Source organism: Ambystoma mexicanum, chromosome 4p (assembly GCF_040938575.1).
Source record: "Ambystoma mexicanum isolate Mex_15411 chromosome 4p, UKY_AmexF1_1, whole genome shotgun sequence".
NCBI classification, from domain to species: Eukaryota; Metazoa; Chordata; class Amphibia; order Caudata; family Ambystomatidae; genus Ambystoma; species Ambystoma mexicanum.
The window spans coordinates 1,196,402,893-1,196,422,864 of NC_090927.1; the positions used below are offsets into that span (position 1 = coordinate 1,196,402,893).

At 46.3% G+C, this 19,972-nt stretch overlaps 1 protein-coding gene across 2 annotated transcripts in view; it reads right to left on the reverse strand.

Annotated features, from left to right (window-relative positions):
- The window catches only part of ACOXL (acyl-CoA oxidase like), a 1,650,624-nt gene that overhangs the window by 454,372 nt on the left and 1,176,280 nt on the right, over window positions 1–19,972 (reverse strand). For both annotated transcript variants that reach the window (XM_069606843.1, XM_069606844.1), the window contains one exon: window positions 1,448–1,537. In XM_069606843.1, coding sequence (XP_069462944.1) covers window positions 1,448–1,537 — 90 coding nt within the window. The remainder of the gene's footprint in view (window positions 1–1,447; window positions 1,538–19,972) is intronic.

The following is a 19,972-nucleotide window of genomic DNA, read 5'->3' on the forward strand; positions in this document are numbered from 1 at the left end:
TTCGTTATTTTTTCATTAGTTGTTTTGTATTCGATATAATCACTGCATACTGTGAGGGTTAGCACTGATTATCTGGGTGATAGTGTCCAGATCAAGACTCTTCGTAGTCCATAGAAAGGGACACACCTTTTCACATCCCGACCCTGCCGCTCAGACTATTAACTGAGAGAAACAGGGTGCCAAAAGTAAAAGCCTTCTCAGGAGCAGCAGCAGGAATACCTAACATAACTACAGGATTCAGAGGTCAGATCAGGAATGCACTGGCAAGGTGGTTGTTGGCTGAAACAGAGTGAAATAATTACAATACCACTTACAAACATACCAATTAATATGGGAAGAGGAAGTGCAAGGAAGCCCAGCCATGACATGTTGGTAGTCCTAAATCACTCAAGGGCAAATGTTGGCAGAGATCTTTACACAAAGATTTAATGCTTTCTTTATACTTCTGGCGGCAACCCCTACATCTTATCAGGGCTACTAGGTGTACAAACATGGATGTGAATCAGGCAGCTGCATCAGGGTATGGACTCTATGGAACTGTATGCAAAATTACTAAGGGTGGTAATTCAGTTTGTCAAATACCACCAGTGTTACTGTCCATCCAACTCAAGAGTTCAGTAAAATATGCAGGCAGCGTTTTATGTGGACTTTTTATGTCGAAAATCCACCTATTTTTACATCCACCTCATAGGTTATGGTAAAAATTCCAAATTGGCCCCAATGTTTTTGTATTTTATTTATGTTAAGATGGTGATATGGTGGGTGTCTCTTATGCCCCCTATCACCAACATACCCATGTAATGCATGAAAGGGCTAGAATTTACCCTTTTCTGCATGGAATAATGTACAGTAGTGGTATGAGCCTCTACTGTAGATTATCCATCTGGAAAAAACTGAAAATGAAAAAGAAATTATAAATACCCTTTTTAGGTTACCATTGGCAGAGGTGGTGTGTCTTGAATATCCCAGATGTATTCAAGAAAAACAACTTCCCCCAGTAGTAAACTCCAAATAGGGCAGATTTGCAGAAAAACCATTGGAGGAGGTGGTCATTTTAGACAGCGGTATTTCGTATTGGAAGTCCGACAAACTCTGAATGAGACCCTAGATATGAAAATATATAAGTGCAAACAAAGAAAATGCAACATTTAACTCTGCGCGTCTGCTGCTATACGTTATGCAAACTGCACTTTTATTCCTTTGCTGATGTCTCTTCATGTCGCAGTTACAAAAACTGGGGGACATCCTATGTAAGAAAAATGCTTTAAAAAATGTACCAATAAGAGCTTTGACTGCCATTTTGCTGGCAAATTAACACTTTAATTGTAAATGAAAACTTTGCATTTGTGTACAAATGTTCTTTCCTCTTTATATCATTCAAGTTAGCTTTTCATAAATAATTCCCCTCATTTACCCTCCCAATAATACAGTATGAATTGTACTTTACCTGCAGCATTACCACATTATCGCCTTCAAATGTCACAAAAACATCTGAATCACACTTCAAGCCTGGGATCCGATTTTCCATCATGTAACCCTGCACCACAAAAAAACAAGCACAGTGATTGTACAGGCCAAAGCAAAAACATAAGTCAGGCAATGCACGTTGAATTTAAACAATATCATGCATAATGTATTGTGCTTCTGTTGGGCAATTAACATTTTAGGAAGTAGCATGTCAACTTTAAGCATTCGTCTGTGTGTCATACCATATTATGCATTTTTAGTGTCACATGATACTAGAGATTAGATATGCTTTTGAGAAATCAATGCGAATGACGGCCACAGAGCGAAGAAAATCAGATGCAGAAAACAGCTGACACTGGGAAAAGATCTCCAACTCTGGAAAATTGATTACGCACGTCATACGTGTGTGGGCTTAATCAACCACCTGGACAGTCGCCAATTCCCTTCCGAAAATATTGATGTACCGTAGATTTGCCAGGAACAAACTGTTGCTCGGGATCGTGCCTGAATAAACACACAGCCGGAGAGGTGGAACGTAACCTTTCTTTATTTAGGTCCAACTGTAGCTAGCACGAACCGCGCCTTCCCTCAAACTCCCCCCAAATGTACGTCATTGATCCCACCCCTTAGTGGACGGGGCCACTCTTAAAGACACAGTGACCGGTAACACCACCCCCGGGCAAATGTCCAAACGTCGGACTAACATTCTTCGACCAGTCGTGCTGGTCTCTTAATCACCCGCTGTGGTCTCTCATGACAGGCCTCTGCTTCTTCTTTCCGGCGTCCTCGCCATGTTCCGTTCTGCTGCAAGCTTCCCCAGGTGGGATCCACAAGTCATCTCGCGGCTCCCGTGGCACCGGGCTGCTGGGTCTTGGGGGAGATTCACTCTCTTCTCTTTTGAGGTATTGTTTGAATTGTTGACAGTTCCACGTGATGGCCTTATCGTGGTCTTGGGCTGTCACCATTGTCCCTTTCACAGCTGTAACTCTCATGGGGCTCTGGGCAAATCGTGGGTCTGTCTTTCGTATCATGGGCTGTTGTACCAGAACTTCATCTCCAATCTGAAAGTCTTTTGGCGTTGCCTTGCGCCTTGTGTCCTGCTTCGCCCTTTCTTTCAATTCTGCATCTCATTGAAGTATTTCAGTATCTGAGGTCTCTGTGTCTGATGGGTTTCGTAGGATGCGGGTGTGCACTTCATACCGGACCATGAGTTCGGCCGGGGTTTTGTTCATGGCTTCGTGGGGTGTATTTAGGTAGTCTCTGAGGAGCCGGCACAGTGCTTGATGTGGGTTAATTGCCTCAATGCAGACTCTCTGGATCGTCTTCTTTATTGACGCCATGAATCGTTCCGCCATTCCATTTGCTTGCGGGTGTCGAGGTGTCATTTTCATGTGTTTGAACCCTAGGTGTCTTGCAAGCGCTGCAAACTCATAGCCGTTGAAAGGTGGTCCGTTGTCGGACTTGATTACTCTGGGAATGCCCCATTCATTAAGTACTTCATCTAGTACTGCGGCCACTTGGGGAAAGACTGTAGTGGCTAGCTGTTACGCTCACCTGGCTCCCACAGGGGCGTCGGTCAGACCTGGACAGCTGCGGTCTCCACCCATGTGATGAGTAGTGCAGCGATGACTGACTGGATCTGCCCTCCTAATCTTGTCTGCTTAACACGTAGAAATATTCTCCTGCAAGGGAAGAGATGGATTTAGCCACTTGTGGATTCAAGTGATGGCACCCCCACAGTCCTCCCCAACTAATCACCTCCGAAATGCCCTCACAGCAATCTCACCTTATATTCTTGAAAGATGAGCTCTCCATCCTGCGTGGATTTGCAGGGGCGCGTCGATTCCAGTTACTTCACTGGTTTGAAGGCTCGGGAGAGTTCCGGAGAGTATTGACTCTGAGGTTCCTGGTGAGGACCAGTAAGTATTAAGTTCATAGAGTTCAATATGTCCGATGTTCACTCTTGTTTCCTCCCTTCCTTTCTTGTCTTGCAGCTGGCTCGTGAAAAGATGCTCTTATGGCAGCTGGTGGCGCTCATGTAAGAGTCTGTATTACCCGGCGCTGTCCGGTAAATGTTGCACAAGGAAAACGTGTTGTTTTGTTTCTCTTTACAGATGCGGCACGTGAAAATATGGAGAGTCACAAAAGGATGCCTCCGGTGGTAAATCAGGTAAGTCTATGGTGGTAAGAATTATATTTGTTGGTTCCCTCGGCTCACCTTGTGGTTTTCTTTTGTCTCCTAGGTGCCGAAGTTCGGTGAAGAAATGATGGAGGCAGCACCGACCCGAAGGATGCTGTGAAGACTGGTGAGTATGGCGCGGCGCTGCAGCTGGAGGTGCCGCGCGTGCAGAAATGATGTTCTTTACAGGTCCGGAGACAAGATGGATCCAGAATCAGGTGTGGAATAGAAATAAGTTTGTTTTCTAACCTTGTCCCTTTCTTTCCTCTTTGTTTTAGGAGCTCCGGATTCGAAGCGGGCGTGGCAGAAGACTGGATGCAGGCTGCAGGCACAGTGAGTGTTACGCTGCTGGATGCAGAATAATGCGAAGCGTGTGTTGCTGGTCGGGCGTGGTTTAAATAGCCTCAAAAGTAGTCCCAGGTAAGAAGTCCCTAGAACCACACCCGAGTAAAAAATAGTCCCTGTAGAAAAATAGTCCCTTTCAGCCTTCATGTTGGATTGGAGTCATTTGCAGCATGGTCTTCCTGAGGGAAGTCATGACTATGAGCCTGGTGCCTTAGGCACCAGGACCAATTCCTACTAGGAGCATGGCGCCTAAGGCGCCAGGACTGAACCCAGATAGCCCCTAGCCGGGGCTGCTGAGGTTTTACTAAATGTCTAGATGCCTGCTCCCGGGGCTGATGGGCTTGGTCCGGATGCCTGGTGGTAGGCATCATGACACTAGCTTCTTGACTATGGGGAATCGCGAGTATTCGTCGATCAGGAGGAGAAGATAGTCGCCTGATTCCGTGGGTCCGTAAAAGTCCATGGCCACTCTTTCCCAGGGGTGATCTGGTATTTGTGTGTGTTGTAGAGGAGCAGGAGTTTCGGCTGGCGACGTGCACTGGGAGGCATGACAGGTCTTTATCCATTCTTCCACTGTTGAGTCCAGGAATGGGAACCAGACATGGCATTGCAGTTGTTTTTTTGTGTTTTCGGCCCCCCGATGTCCTTCGTGTGCAGTGCGGATGACATCTGCTCTCAGAGTGGCTGGGATGACGATGCTGCAGCCTCTGAGTAGTATGTTGTGGTCTTTGACAGCCAATTTGTTATGTACTCTGGCTAGTCTTTCAATTTCTTCTTTGCAGACCCCCGGGTGGGCTAACATTGCTCGTCAGTGGTCTCTCCATTTGTTGGTCAACGTTAGGCTAATGGCGAGTGAGGTCGTGGGGTCCGCAGCTGGGGCCGCAGCGACCATGTCCATCGATAGTGCGGGTGGTAGTGAGTTTGCTGCTACGTAGTTGACATAAGCAAAATCCCCTCTTCGTATCAGTGGGGTCCCCACTGGATGTCACGACAGGTAGTCGGCAGGGTTTAGATCGCCTCTGGGTTGGTGAATGATGTCGTAATCATATTCTTGAAGGAGGGTGCCCCATCTCTCTATTCTCAGAGGCATCTTGGTATGTGGATTGCCGAATAGTGAGAGCAATGCCTGGTGGTCTGTTATCAAGGTGAATTTTTTTCGGATGAAGAAGTTGTGAAAATGTTCACATGCCCAGACTGCGGCTAGGCTTTCTTTTTCGGCCTACAAGTAGGCCGTTTCTGGGGTGGACAGTGCTCTGCTTGTATATGCTACCACGTGCTTGGGGTTGACGTCTGCTCCGCTCGTCTGTGCTAGGATAGCTCCCAGGCCGACTGGACCGGCGTCCACTATCACTTCTGTGTGCCAGGTCGGGTTGAAATAAGCAAGACGTTGGGCTTCCATGAGAGCTTGTTTGATGGCACTGAATGCGCGTTGGCACGCTGGTGACCAGTCGAATGTCGCTTCCTTCTGTAGAAGTTTCCTGAATGGTTCCGTGAGCAAGGCGTAATGCGGTATGTACCTGGCGCAGTATCCGGCCATGCCTAGGAAGGAGCGGACATCGGCTGCCTGTTGTGGTTCTTTAAGCTTTGTAATGGTGTCTACTTTCTCAGGGTCAGGCATCACTCCCTCGCTCGAGAAGATGTGGCCGAAAAATGTGAGCTTTGACTTGCTGAACCAGCATTTTTCAATGTTGAGCGTGAGGCCAGTGGCTTGTATTGCCTCACAAGTGGCAAGGAGGGCGGTGTCGTGAGCTTCCTTCGATGAGACAAAGATGAGGATATCGTTGCTGTAGTTTAAGGCTACCCGGATTGGCCTGATTTGTCGCACGGCCTCCTGAAAGATTTCAGCGGTGGATGAGATGCCAAAGTTCAGTCTCCGGTATCTGAACAACCTGTCGTTTGTCGCAAAGGTTGTTATTGCTATTGAGTCAGAGTGCAACTCCAGTTGGTGGTATCCCTGGATTAAATCGAGTTTGGAGAACATGCGAGCGTTGTTCAATTGCACTATCGTGTCCTCGATGCACGGGCCTGGATGTCTCTCGCGCTGGATGGCGGTGTTAGCCACTCTCATATCGATGCCTAGGCATAGTCTGCCCCCATCCTTGGGTACGATGACATGGGGGGAGACCCATGGAGTTGGTCCTGTCGCTGGCTCAATAATGCCATCAGAGAGTAGTTGTCTAAGTTCTCGAGACACTGCTTCCTGAAGGTGAAATCCGACTCTCCTTGGGTGTTGCGGCACGGGTCTCACTGTTGGGTCTATGTGTAGTTTGATTGGGGGACCTTTAAGTTTTCCTAGGCCGGTGCATAGATTCGGGAATTTTTGCATGATCTCCGCTTTCGTAATGAGGTTTTGGGATTGCCCGTAGAGGATCGTCCTGATCTGTTCCTTTGACTCTTGTCGGATCGTGGTTGAGGTGATGGTGTCTCCTGCTCCCACGTGGATCTCAATCAGGCCCAGGCGAGAGGCGGTGTAGTAACTGAGGAAGCATCGCCCTTTGGTGAGGGATCGAATAACGTGGACGGTGGTGTCCACTTGTCGAACATTTAAGAGAAAGTGGCGCGTAAAGTGTCCGATAGTCTGTAGGGGTGTGGCTGCCCCCCACTGGAAGATTCTGGACTGTGAAGGTTCGAGCGCCGGTGGGTTTCAGATTCTTGAGTAATCTTGCTCGCCCATAATGTGTACGGTGGCGCCTGAGTCCACCATGAAGTGAAACAGACAGTTTTCCATTTTGATTGCTATTTTCAGGGCTTCTCTGGATTCTTCGCTGTCGAGCACAAGGTAACGTACTCATCTTGGTTATGTGGGTCGTAGTGCATGGTGTTCGCAGTTGTTGTGGGGTCGTGGTAGTATGCATCCTCTCCATATCCTTCCGGTGGGTTGTCGTATTCATCGGTGAGGTATTGTGGTTGGTCTGTGTAGTCCTGTGTTGGTGGGTATTCGTGAGCTTGATATTCGTCTACGGCTCTCACATATCGCCACTGGTTCGGTTGATAGTACCTCTGTGGTCCATACTGGAGGAATGGTGGGCGGAAGGGCATCCTGATTGGTGCTTGGGGTCGTATTGTGGGGAAGGGTTTCCCTTCTCTACATACCGATTGAAAATGTCCCTCTCTTCCGCAGTTCGTACATCCTTGTGATAGTGCTGGGCAGGATCCTGAGTGTGGAAATGCCATACCGCAGCGGTAACATTGCCTCTGTTGACGTGGTACTTGTAGGGCTTGTGATCTGTATGGGTATGGTCCTTTATCGCCCTGGCGAGGTGGCTAGACAGAGGCTATGAGTTCAGTAGTGTCTTGTTTTGGGTTGCTGGTGCCGGTCATGGAAGCAGCTTAGGCGTCAGCTCTCTCAAAAATGCGGGCAAGTTAACTGACTTCGGGGATAGTGAGGGATTTGTTAAACAGCTGCTTCTTGAGTGCAGGTGATAGGCAGCCTTCTTAGGCGTATTGCTTCGTATACGCGTATATACGCGTATACGCCTCTTAGGCGTATTGCTTCGTCTAAAGAGAAAAATTTGAATTGACAGTAGGCGCCTTTTACGGGTTATATATTCGTCCACCGTCTCTTGGGGTTTCTGAGAGCACTGGTTGAAAAGATTTCTTTCATAATCGAGATTGGGTTCAATTATGAGTAGTTTGTCAAGTTCTTTGATTAAAGCTGCAAAGTCATTTTGTTCAGCTGCTGGAATGGTCTTAACGATAGTCTTTATCCCCTCCCCACCAGATTGAGGAAGGTGTCCCTTATGTGGGGAGAGTCGCCGTCTCCTGAAGCCCTCACAAAATGGTGGAAATCTTCCATCCACTCAGTCCACTTTGGACCTTTTGTGGGTTGCGGCGTCGTGGTGAATGGTGGTGGCATCCGTAGCTGGATAGATTTGGCCACGCGGACTGGCTGGGGCGATGCTGGATTGCTCATCCTGTGGAGATGATGAGCCCTTTATAGTGTGCCGACTGTTGGCGGTAGCATGTGGGTGCCAACGGTTGGGGTGTAGGAGGACACCGATTTCACTTTATTATTTTTATTTGCGTGGACACAAAGATGGCGGCGTGACTGGGTGATAAGTTTAGTAAGCACCATGTGTCCGTTGGATGAGAACACGTGGGCCAATGTGTCCAGGCTTAGTCTTTTAGGCTGTGTGGTCTCTTTAGCAGGCAGATGTTCCTTGGGGTTTGGGGCTGTTGTTCCCAAGGAGGCGTGTGGAGCGTGGCGTGTGTTGGGGAGGGGGCCGCTCACCGTTGTCTGCGCAGGTTGTCTGTTGTCGTTGAAATGGAGGCTTCGGGCCTCGTGGGGCGTTGAGGGGCCGGCCACTCTTTCTGCAGGGCGTGTGTAGCAGCCGCTTCAGCAAGGCCACGTGGATGGCGTGGAACGCTGGAGCTCCGGAGCAGGATGGAGCGGAGCACCGTCGCACTGTAGGTTTGGCAGGCTGCCAAGGGCAGGAGGGTATGCGTGGCGGGATCGCCAGCAACGTCAAGAGAAGGCCTGGCGGACTGCCAGGGGGCTGGGGTGTATGCGCGGCAGGATCGCCGGCAACGACAGGAGGAGGAGGAGGCGTGGCGGATTCCAGAGGCCAGGAGGCATGGCGGACTGCCACCAAGGAGGACTCTGGCATGTGTGGGACGGTCCTCGTCGCCAGTGTTGCCCGGGATCGGGCCTGAATAAACACGCACACAGCCGGAGAGGTGGAACGTAACCTTTCTTTATTTAGTTACAACTGTAACTGGAGCGAACCGCGCCTTCCCTCAAACTCTCCCCAAATGTACGTCATTGGGCCACTCTTAAAGACGCGGTGACCAGTAACACAAACCATTGTCAAACTAATCACCAATGATGGCACTTGGTCCTTCATCTATTTTTGGTATCAGGTAATATTATCCCCATATATATGGTCGCCGTATATAATATCGCTGAGAAAAGGTTGTGGCGATATTATATATTATATTATATTGGTGACCATATATATAGGGACAGGGGCAGCCCAAAAAAAAAGGGGGGGGGTTTGGGGGTAGCAGGGGTGTCCCCCGCAAGTTCCATGCAATAATGTCCCAATTTATTATTACATGGAACCCTATTTTTTTCATAGCGAAAGATTACCAAAAAAAGCAATATAATCAAGCGCAGACGGCAAGATTGGGGTCACCACGTCTCTGAAACCCAGGGAATGGGGGGGATCATGTTAAAATGGGCATTTCCAATAGCTTAGAAGGAAAAGGGGACAAAGAGGAGTTAATGTCTCTGCCATGCTTTCCGCCTCCGTCTTAAAAGTACGATTCTTTTCATGCCTGCATGACATTTTTTTTGCAGACACAATACAAGTGGATTCCTATTGAATCTGCATCCATTTAGCACCTCTTTAAAACTGTCTGCAAAGTTTAATTTGAGTTTTTAACAAAAGGAGAAGTAAACGTGAAGAGCAAAGACGATTTTGTCTGGTTTTACTTTTCACTTCCACAGTCTGCTTTGTAAATGTTGAAAATTGCATTCCGGGGACGCAACAACATGCAATTGTTAACATTGGCAGTCCCCTGCATGCGGTTAGACATTTTTGTAAAATTACCCACAATATGTTTTACAAATGTATATTTAAATTAGTTACTGGGGAAGTGGTGTTGAAGCGTTCCCCACATTTATAAAGCTTAAACAAATGGAAATCAGAAGAACGATCGTAATCGCAACCGACAACCTGGACACCCATGAAGGAGGAACGCGCATTACGGAACACAGTCCTCTATCTACGTGTTACATGAAAATCACCTCAGAAACTGAATAGGATCTTTCACGTATACAAGCATGGCGCTCCTTACCTAGGAATGTGCTTCGAAGCATACTAATTAACTGGAGAAAAACAAAGGAAGGCACGATACACGGCCACACAACGGATGCCCACAGAAATAAATGTATGAATGCCAAGGGGAATCATGGGTGACTAGAAAAGGTCTACATTTTGGAAAATATAAACACGTTGCTTGATTATTGGAGCTACACTTGGTTGATCGTATGAATAATTCAATTACTGACAAGAAAGCAAATCATTTATCTTAAATACTGATAATATTTTCTACCTCTGGTTCAAAATTTTAAATTGCATTACAGGTTGACAAGTGCAAAAGGTATACTGATAAATATAAGAACCTTGGTTTAGGGACAATGCACATACATTATTTGAACCAGTAAAACAAAAAACAAAAATCTTTATGTTTCAAACTGAATGATAGTACTCGAACATTCCTGAAAAATAATGTCATATTGAATGGATACAAACACAACATTCAGGTAAATGAAGGAGAGCACGGGCATACAGCTCTGTGTTGATAATTTGTTTAAATATAAGAACACATTTGTTAAAAGAAATGAAACCCCAGTGGTGTGTCACAGTGTGCAGCTGCCCGGTAGCTGCCCGGTGTAACGATGGGTAACAACAGAACACATGACACACAAGGAGTAAGGTTAGACCACCTTAAATTTACGCATCCAAGAAGGCTTGGATAAATGCGTACAGGACTTATAGGGTTGAGATTGGGGTGACTGATAAAAGGCTGGAATGTGACCCTGGAATTCCTTGGAACTAGGGTCACATTCCAGCCTTGACTGACTAACCTCCTGCCCTGCCTGGATGGCCTATAAGGTGATATACTGAGGATATCGCAGGACCTCAACCCCATCAATGGCGTTGTGTTTAGTAAGGCAGCACAAAGTCCTAACTTACTAACACTCACTGCCCCAAAAAGCAGCGTCCCTGTTAATGAATACCCGTAAATATACGAGAAGATGGGCAGACCGACGAGGGGGGTAATATGGCGGAGTCAGGCAGCCCTTACCAGAGAGCCAGCAGACTCCAAAATGACACATCCCCTATGGGCCATCGAACAGGCTTGCCAATATTAGCAGTTTCACATTTGTTGAAGGGGACAGTTAGGACAAGCACCCGTTCTGGATTTGTGAACGATAAAGGCCATCAGGTATCCCCAATGCTGCGCTCATTGGCCCGGACATAAAAATGTGCTTGGCCCAGTCAGTGGTGTGGAAGTTCGGAGACAGACTGCGAGAAATGTTGGGAGAGGAAGGGGGAGCAAGAAGAAAACCTGAGGTGAAGAAGTGGACGCATGAAGGTGATAAGAGATAGATAGGGATGCAATGGAGGCAAGGAGGAGGAAAAAGAGAAGGAGATTCACACAGAGAAAAACACTTGGCAGAAGGAGCTAGTTCTGAAGAGGGAAAGTACAGTGAGATCAGAGAGAAAAAGCAGTGGGAAAAAACACCTGGAGGAAGAGTGGTGACAAAGAACGAGGAGTCTGACCAGGTGGATTTAGATTTTGGCTAAAGACCTTTATTAGTTGTGCCAAAATCCTATCTTCCCCTACTACCCGAGGTGGTTTCCCTACCTCAACAAAAGATAACTTGGTTCTGTCAGTAGAAACTAAAAATACTCTGTCCTGGTCGACTACCATTCTTTCCCTACCACAAGAACATAACAAATAAACTAAAGAAAACAAAGAGGCTCTTCTCGGGCACCAGGAGAATGCCTCCCTTCTCCTAGTCTAAGCCAGTCCTGTAAAATAAAGTTAGGGTTTTCCGTATGTAAGTTCTTCCCCTCTTTAATTTAGAAAGAAATATCTTTACGAGGGATTATTAAGGATAGCCGGTGGGGGTCTGGGGGGCAGGGGGGGTTGACTCATGGCAGATACGGTCTTGACAAAATAACCAAGTCAGGAAGATCACTGGGACTAATCCCCAGGGGTCCTGGTTTTCCTTAATCTTCTGAGGTTCCCCACAGTAACTTCTCTTGAAGGGCATGTCCCTTTGTGGCTTTGGAAAGACTGCCCCTTTTTGTATCTGGGAACTTCCAAAGGACGCTGGTCTTTGCTGAAACAGGGTCCTTTACCCACTTCGTCAGGAGTATTTACTGTCAGGTTATCCCGCTTTATTGTGTACCTCGATGAATGACCTGCCTACACCGCTGCGATTCTCGAAGCCTTTGGGTTGAGCACTTCAGCAAGGGAGATCTATCCCGGTAAGTCATTAACTTTTATAAATGTCTTTCAAAGCTTCTCGGCCCCTCTCAGGTTTGACAGAGAGTGGGTTACCTGGGTTCCAGGATTTTATTTTACTTTCCTTTTGGGGCAAAAGGGTTCAGTTCTTTATCAACTCCAATATCGTTTTCGAGTTGGACCTGCTTGCTCTTGCTGCTACTTGTAGCTGGCGGTTTCGGACCACACGATCCACCCGTCACCACTATGGTTGATTCACCTTCTGCTTGTTTGCCTATGCAGTTCTGTGACAGGCTCTGCTTGGCAGTCACTGCATAGTTGTCGGACCACACCGTTCACCCTTTACAGGTCACACAACCACCACACTGGTTCAACTCTTTCTCTGTGTTGGCCTCCAGACGGTATGCGAGATGCTTTTCTCACATCTCAGTTTCTCTTTCTCTCAAACTACCTTGTTGTAGCCACACACTGTCTGATTTCAGATTCCCGGACTAGTCTGGCATTAGACCGATTGATCCATCTCTCAATCAGTCCTTAGTTGGATTAAAGTCTTAGACAGGATCACAAGGGGGAAAACACTGATGCTAATACTATTTGGCCTACAAGAACAGGAAGGAGACTACATTATATTGCCTAAAATGATTCACAGCCTGCTCCTTGCTGTAAGGGCATGTTCTGCAACACAATGGAAAAGAGAGCTCCCCCTAGAAAGAACGTATGGGTCATCACTGCCCGGAATTTAGACGGGATGCAACATTTAACTGCAGCCATTCACAGAGACAATGGGTCTGTCAAAATAGAATGGTTGGATTTCCATAAACAAAAGGGGAGCTAAAGCACACACTTGCATTGTTTGTTCTCTTGTATTTTCTTAAACAGATCCAATGTTTCAAATGTGAATTATGATCCTCATAAAATTCAATAAAAGTTGAAATTTAAAAAGAAAAAAGTTTCCGTCTCCCGTCCCTAGCAAGAGACGCCCATACAGTATGGAGGAAAGGGCATGGGACGTAGGAGTAAGAGAGGTTTTGCAGAATAGCGTTAGCACGAAAAAGGCAAGTGTAACTAAGGGCGGCAAAAGAAAAAATTCAAATGCAAATACCCCTAATACACAAGGGCGCAGGGCGACCGCACTATGTACCCTGGGCACAAAGAAGACAAAAATAAAGTTAAAGCGCTCCCCCAACCCACGGCGGGGGCTGGGACATGGATATATGCATTTGAAAAAAAACACGGCAGGGGTACCCTAGCAATAGGGGACATCAAGAGTTTATTGGTAGCCACAGTTGGAGTACATTGAGCAATGATGCCCATGATGGAGCATCGTTCAACAAGATTAGAGCACGAGTATGGGATGCATTGCGATGAACATTCCCAGACAACCCAGAATTACAGTCAATAATGCAGTGCACAATGGGAGACGAGGAAGACACTGCACAGTATATTCTTAGGGTTCAAGAGATGTGGAGAGCAGAAACGGGCAGTGCCTGGGATCAGTCATCCTCACTTTTCTATTTTATAGTAGAAAGAGGCCTCCCCAAAGAAGTACAGAAAGCAATTGACAAGATAGCTGGGGTGTAAGCTAAGGGGTGGCCCGAAATTCAGAGTATTATAGTTCACTACTGTAGAAGAATCAAAGAGCGAGAAAAGGAAACTATACGAAGGCGACAGGCTGAGGAAGTGAAACTAGTTCAAAATAAACTAGTGAAAGTGGCCGCAGTATCGACAGGGCCGCCCCTGGAGCAGACGTGGAGGAAGGGTGCGTCTCTAATGCGACCCAGGCAAGAATAGTGGTGGTGTGGGCTGAAGGAGGACAAGGGCAGTGGGGAGGAAACCAGCAATTTTCAGGAACACAGTGGCAAGGAGGACAGCAACGAGGACGAGGTGGGTTCCAAGAGGGTGTCAAAGTAGGCAGGGAGGGAACTACAATTAAACCCAGCAGAATTACAAGTGTCCGCATCCAGGTAGCCCCCCCAAAGACCACCTCCAAGGATAACTGTGATACCATATGAGCTCCATCAGGCTTACATGCAGTTACCCCCACAAATCCCCTGACCAGATCACCTACACCACCAGCAGCAAGCAATCCAGCCATACCAGCCCCGCTCTAACCAATAGCCAACAGAAAACAGACACGCTTTTGGTACCACACCTAACAGCGCAGCGGCTCCATTTCAAGGCGCTACAGTTGTGGCGGAACCTCTTTCTCGTTCCCTGGGACGGACACATACCAGGACAGCCCACAGAGAGCACTTGCGTGTCCAGTCCCGTCAATGACCCTAAATCCAGAAGAGGAACTGTTGGTGGGGGCAGAGATAGGGAACAAACAATTCATCTTTATGACAGACTCAGGAGCAGAGAAGTCGTGCATCAGCAAAGGTAACTTCCCGCTATCAGGAAAGACTCTCGAAAACATAGGGATTCTCTGGGGCTGTTTTCCTTAAACAAAAAGATATAGATGTCAAAGTGGGAGGGAAGGTTGTATGGGCCCCCCCTCCTATACTCGGAGAGTTTGCCTGTCAACTTGCTCAGTAGGGACCTGCTTAGCAAGTTGAACATGACAATCTCATTTACAGACACAGAGGCATTGTCTGCGACACACCTGGCTCGTGCTCCCTAAGAGCAATGCTAGTGATACATGCCGTGGCGAGTGATGTGGCAGTGGGAGGTATCCCTGTCCACCCTGACATGTTTATTTACGTCATTAAAGTACTTGCATGAGTGGTCCCTCAGATTACAAAAATGTGCTGGAGAGTGCCCACTGATTTCATTTTCTGACCTGTAGTATTCTCCAAGCTGGTTGCAGGAACAATAATATCATTAGACTTAGAAGGTTTACTTGTGTCTGCGAAAAGGATTGTAGTGCTAGGTAAAGACCCCCAAAGTGCGAATGGCGCACTGTGCTCTCTATTGATCCCGCCATACTCCTGAGAGAATTGACTGATTAAGAACTTTTTGAGGATGACATTAATGATGGGGAGATCCTCCTCAAGATCTGTGTACCCTGTGAGATCATGGTGCAATACAGAAAAGTTCAGAGCCCCCTCAAGGCTGTTGCCGCACCACCCCCATTCAGCCAGGCAGACCTACAGCACGTCCCCACACATTTATGGACAACAAACCCACACTATGTAGGGATGCTGAAGTGACACCTATAATCACACTCAAGCCAGGGGCAGTGCTCCCGCGGGTTAAACAATACCCGCTGTTTAGGGAAGCAGGGGATGGGATCAGAGAAACACTGCAGGCCCTGTTGCAAGGTGAAGTTGAGGGTACTATGATCCCTTGTTGTAATACGCCCATATACCCCATTAAAAAGGCAACAGAGGGTAGTTCGAGGATGATCCAGGATCTCTTACCCCTTAATGACGTAGTACAGAAGGAATTTCCACTTGTCCCCAACCCGGCATCCATTTTGTGTAGTATACCCAAAGAGGCAACACATTTCACTGCAGTAGATTCGAAAAACACCTTCTCAGTTCCCCTACATCCAGACTCACAATACCTCACAGCATTTACCCTGGGCGGAAGGCGCTACAAACACACTCCTTTTCCCCCATGGGTACTGCGAAAGCCCAGCATTTTCAACATGAAGACTTGGGGAACATTCAAGTACCCAGCACGATAATTCAATACATAGATGACCTACTTGTCTGCAGCAACAGCAAGCAGGGCTGTCAAAGGGACTCTATAGCACTACTGCAGTTGCTAGCAAGGAAAGGGTACAAAGTGGACAAGGTAAAACTAAAATACTGCCAACTGGAAGTACTTTAACTGGGGAAACTGATTTCAAAGGACAGAGAAATAATAATCCTTGACAGGGCAGCAACAGTGCATGCCACTCCCAAACCACTCAGAGTAAAAGACATGCAAAACGTTTTAGGATTGTGCAATTATTGCAGGGCATGGATTCTAGATTATGCAGCATACACAAGACCACTCCTCCAAGGCCTCAAGGAAGTGCAAAAAGAGAGCAACAAAATAGAGTGGACCCCAGAGATGATAACAAGTTTCAATGACTTAAAAGAAGTGATCTCGACAGCACCTGTCCTTGCCACTCCAGATTACACAGAGGATTTTTATATTTTCTCACACTCGAATGGCACACTCATGACAGCAGTACAGTCAGAACAGCACAATGGGCCATAAGTCACTAGCGTATTACAGTGACACACTCGACTCTGTCATGCAGTGACAGTTTGCCTGCAAACAAGCAGTTGCAGCTGCACCCTTTGCAATTGAAAAGAGCTCCACAATTGTCATGGGGTGTTTACAAACATATGTGGAGCACTTACTATTCACGATTTTGGATCGCTCATAGTCCACATACACCACACAGTGAGCATCAGCTTATGAAATCATATTGTCAAGCCCCCACATCCATGTTGTATGATGCAAGACAGTCAAGCCAGCCATGTTCCTCACACAACAGCATGACTGTGCATCTTATGAAGGCAAAGACAATGATATCCCCAAAGACAAACCCCTAGAAGAGGAAGAAATCCTCTTTGTTGACGGGTCAGCATCAGTTGATCAAGGAACAGGTGAAAGACATGTTGGGGCAGCAGTGGTATGCCTAGAGGAAGGAGAATGTGAAACACTTGTAATGAGGGGACTGCCCATACATTATTGAGCCCAAGCAGTTGAACTGGTAGTACTCATTGAAGGCCAGAGGGCATCTAAGGGGTACTATGTTACCATCTACTCAGACTTTGCCTATGTCACCACAATGGTGCACGCAGGTCTGTTGCGCTGGAGAAGAAGGGGTTTAGGCGAGGGGATAGCTCACCAGTACAAATGCAGCCTTGCTTAACACACTGATTTCCGCCCTGGCAGAACCTTCTGTGGCGGCAGTTGATAAAAGTGCAGCACATACGCAAAATACGAACAGAATATCTATAGGAAACATAGCCGGCGACGCAGCAGCAAAAGCTGCAGCATATCTCACTGTGCCCACATCTGCTGAATACGTTGTAAGCACAGCAAACACCAGAACAGATACAGAGGCATATACAGCTCTCCCTATCACACAAATAATTGAGCTACAGCATAGAGCACCCCCAGAAGAACAGGATATATGGCTAAAACATGGGCGTGCACAATCTCACATGGACCTCTTATGGAGACAACAAAGTACAATTAAAGTAGTGATGCGCGTCAAATTATTACACACGGCTTTAAAGCAATTGCATTACCCTTCTCATAGCTCTAAGCAACACATTGCAGCAGACATTCAAGGAGATTGGTTTATCCACAAATTACAAGAACACCTCTCGACTATGGTTGTTCAATGTACCACCTGTCAAGTGTTTAGTACAGGAATGACGCCCAGAACATTGCAAGGAACTCTACCCCACCCCGTCGGCCCATTCTCTGAGCTGCATATTGACTATGCAGACATGGGGGAACGATGCAATGGGGCAAGACATTTGATTGTGGTGGTGTGTCCATTCTCAAGATGGTTTGAGGCGAGCCCATGTGCCCACCCAGATGCTAAGTGTGCTGCACAATTCCTTGTCAGAGAGGGCTTCCCCCGCTGGGGAGTATGCAATGTTTTGAGATCGGTCAACGGCACCCATTTTTTCAAAGAGCTCATCAAAGATATAACAGCCCTTTTAGGGATCAAACATTGCATGTGCCCGATTTACCACCCACAAGCAAATGGTGCAGTAGAACAAAATAAACAGCCTCCTTAAGAGCTGGCTCTCGAAATGATATAACACCCTAAAAAAGAACTGGGTGTATTGCCTGCCCCTAGCCCCGTTTCATCTGCGCACACAGCCCAGTAAGGACCACCACCTGTTCCCCCCACAAAATAGTGGCTGGCAGATGTATGCAAATGCCTCTATCACCTGTGAGGAGAGCGTCAGATGCTCAGAGCAGCAGCAATTCTGGGGGAGGAACTTAAGCAGTATCTATCTCAACTAATACGTGCAATCAGATGAATTGCAAAACAAATGGCTCCGCCAAACACAGAAGATGAACAAAAATCAACTGCCCCACAAACTGATGCCACACCCGTGCAACCACTGTTCCCAGATGATACTGGTCTATGTTAGATGCTTTGTGCAAAAATGAAACAACCCCAGCTTCAATGAGCCCTCCGAGGTTGTGTTCTGATATTGGTACTGGTTTGCACATGTTCTGGTCCTGTGTGAAAATTAATAGTTTTTGGGATGATGTCCTGCAATGTGTGGAACTTGACTTCGGCGTGTCGCTAGCCCATACTTCTTTGCTATGTGTGCTGGGTTTTTTCCCGCCAGGTATTCAGCTTTCTGATGGTCAGCTCTTTTGGTCTTAAAGTGCACTATTGGTAGCTAAAAAACAGATTTTGAAATGCTGGAAGAGTGATACTAAGCCCTCCGTTGATTGCTGGTTACAGGATTTAGCCTTTCTTTCAAGTAGAGAAAAGGTGGTTTATCAGAGCTTGAAAAAAGCTGCTAAATATTTGTCTATATGGAACGTCTTCAATGAATTGTATATCTGAATAATTTCCCTTTTGTTGATTTATTTAATGTATTTAATAGTTTTTTTAAAATAAAATGTCTTATCTTCTCTCTAGTTCTCTCTCCCGGTCTGCTCTTTTCTTTTTCTCCCTTTGCTCTGACTACCTTTACTTTTCTTGCTCTTTATACCATCTGTATACATTGTGATTATATATGGTTATGCTGTCTGAATGATGTTTATCTGTTATAATATGATGTTGTCTGTTTATCTTCTGCATGATATAAAAACTTCAATAAAGAAATTTGGAGCTGAAAAAAATAAACAGTATCAGCAGTACCACAATGTATAGTTATGATTGTGGCCTCATTTTGTGGCTATTTCATTTACAATAATGCTGTTTTCACTAGGGATTTATTGGGGATCGTCTTTTATCTAGGCTGGCTATCTAAAAGAAGGGGTTGGGGGATACCACGAGGACCTGGAACATGAGTGCACCTTCCAGCGTCACTGAATTCACTGCTATGAATAGGAGTCTACCTTCCAATTTCACTGAATTGACTACCATACTCTCCAATGTAACTCTACACCTATATCCTCGATTATAACCATACTGAGTTTCAGCCGAGACCCGAATGGAAGGACGAATGAAAGTGTACTATTTAATCCCACCGAATAAAACAACATAACAACCATACACAATGTGACACCCACAAATAGTAGCAGCTCCTATACAACTGTATGCACAATCACAATGTTTCAAATATTAATGCCAAATGTAAAAAAATACTTGTCTAATGGAAGCAGTGATGTAAATATGACCAGCAGCAGAAGTAAAGCAGTGAAAAAGCACACGCTACGTACTAACAGAAGGAAAGGACAAATGCGCAAGCATAAATATGATGCATACCATGGTTTAGGCTTAGATGCAGTAGAAGATATTCATCATCCCGAGCACTTGAACAATTGGTACTCCGACATGTGTGCAATGGGAAGGGGAAATACCAATGGGAGTTGAACGTCTGTTCCTCAATACCGTACGCATCTTGGGCACTCAAGGTTTTAGTACTGCAAGAAGGACTGATGAGAGAGACACAATGGCTAATTCATCTGGCGCTATGTAGGATCAAAGGCACATTCCAGGCATGCAATGTCGACCTAGAACTCATTAATCCAGTAACCCAAAAAAAGGAAAATGAGTTCCACCAATCCCAACTGCTTGAAAGAACCTTACCTGGTGATCGAAGGGGCGAAGTACAGTAACAACAAATGGCAAGAAACGACTCTAACTTGTAAAGCCGAAGGACTTGTAGGATTCAGAGAAAAAACAATAGCCCTCGTAGAACAAGCATGTGCGCAAGTATGGGCAGAACATGTCACCAAATTGACATGGATTGCAGCCATTGAAAAACCATTAAAAGTGCACCAAGATCAAAGTTATGAACTATGTTTTTACATTGAAGGAACTATTTGTCAGGTCAAGCGAGCGGTGTAACAACTATCCTAATTCCAGACCTCAGGAAAGGCAAAGCAGCGCTGATTGACTATTACTGG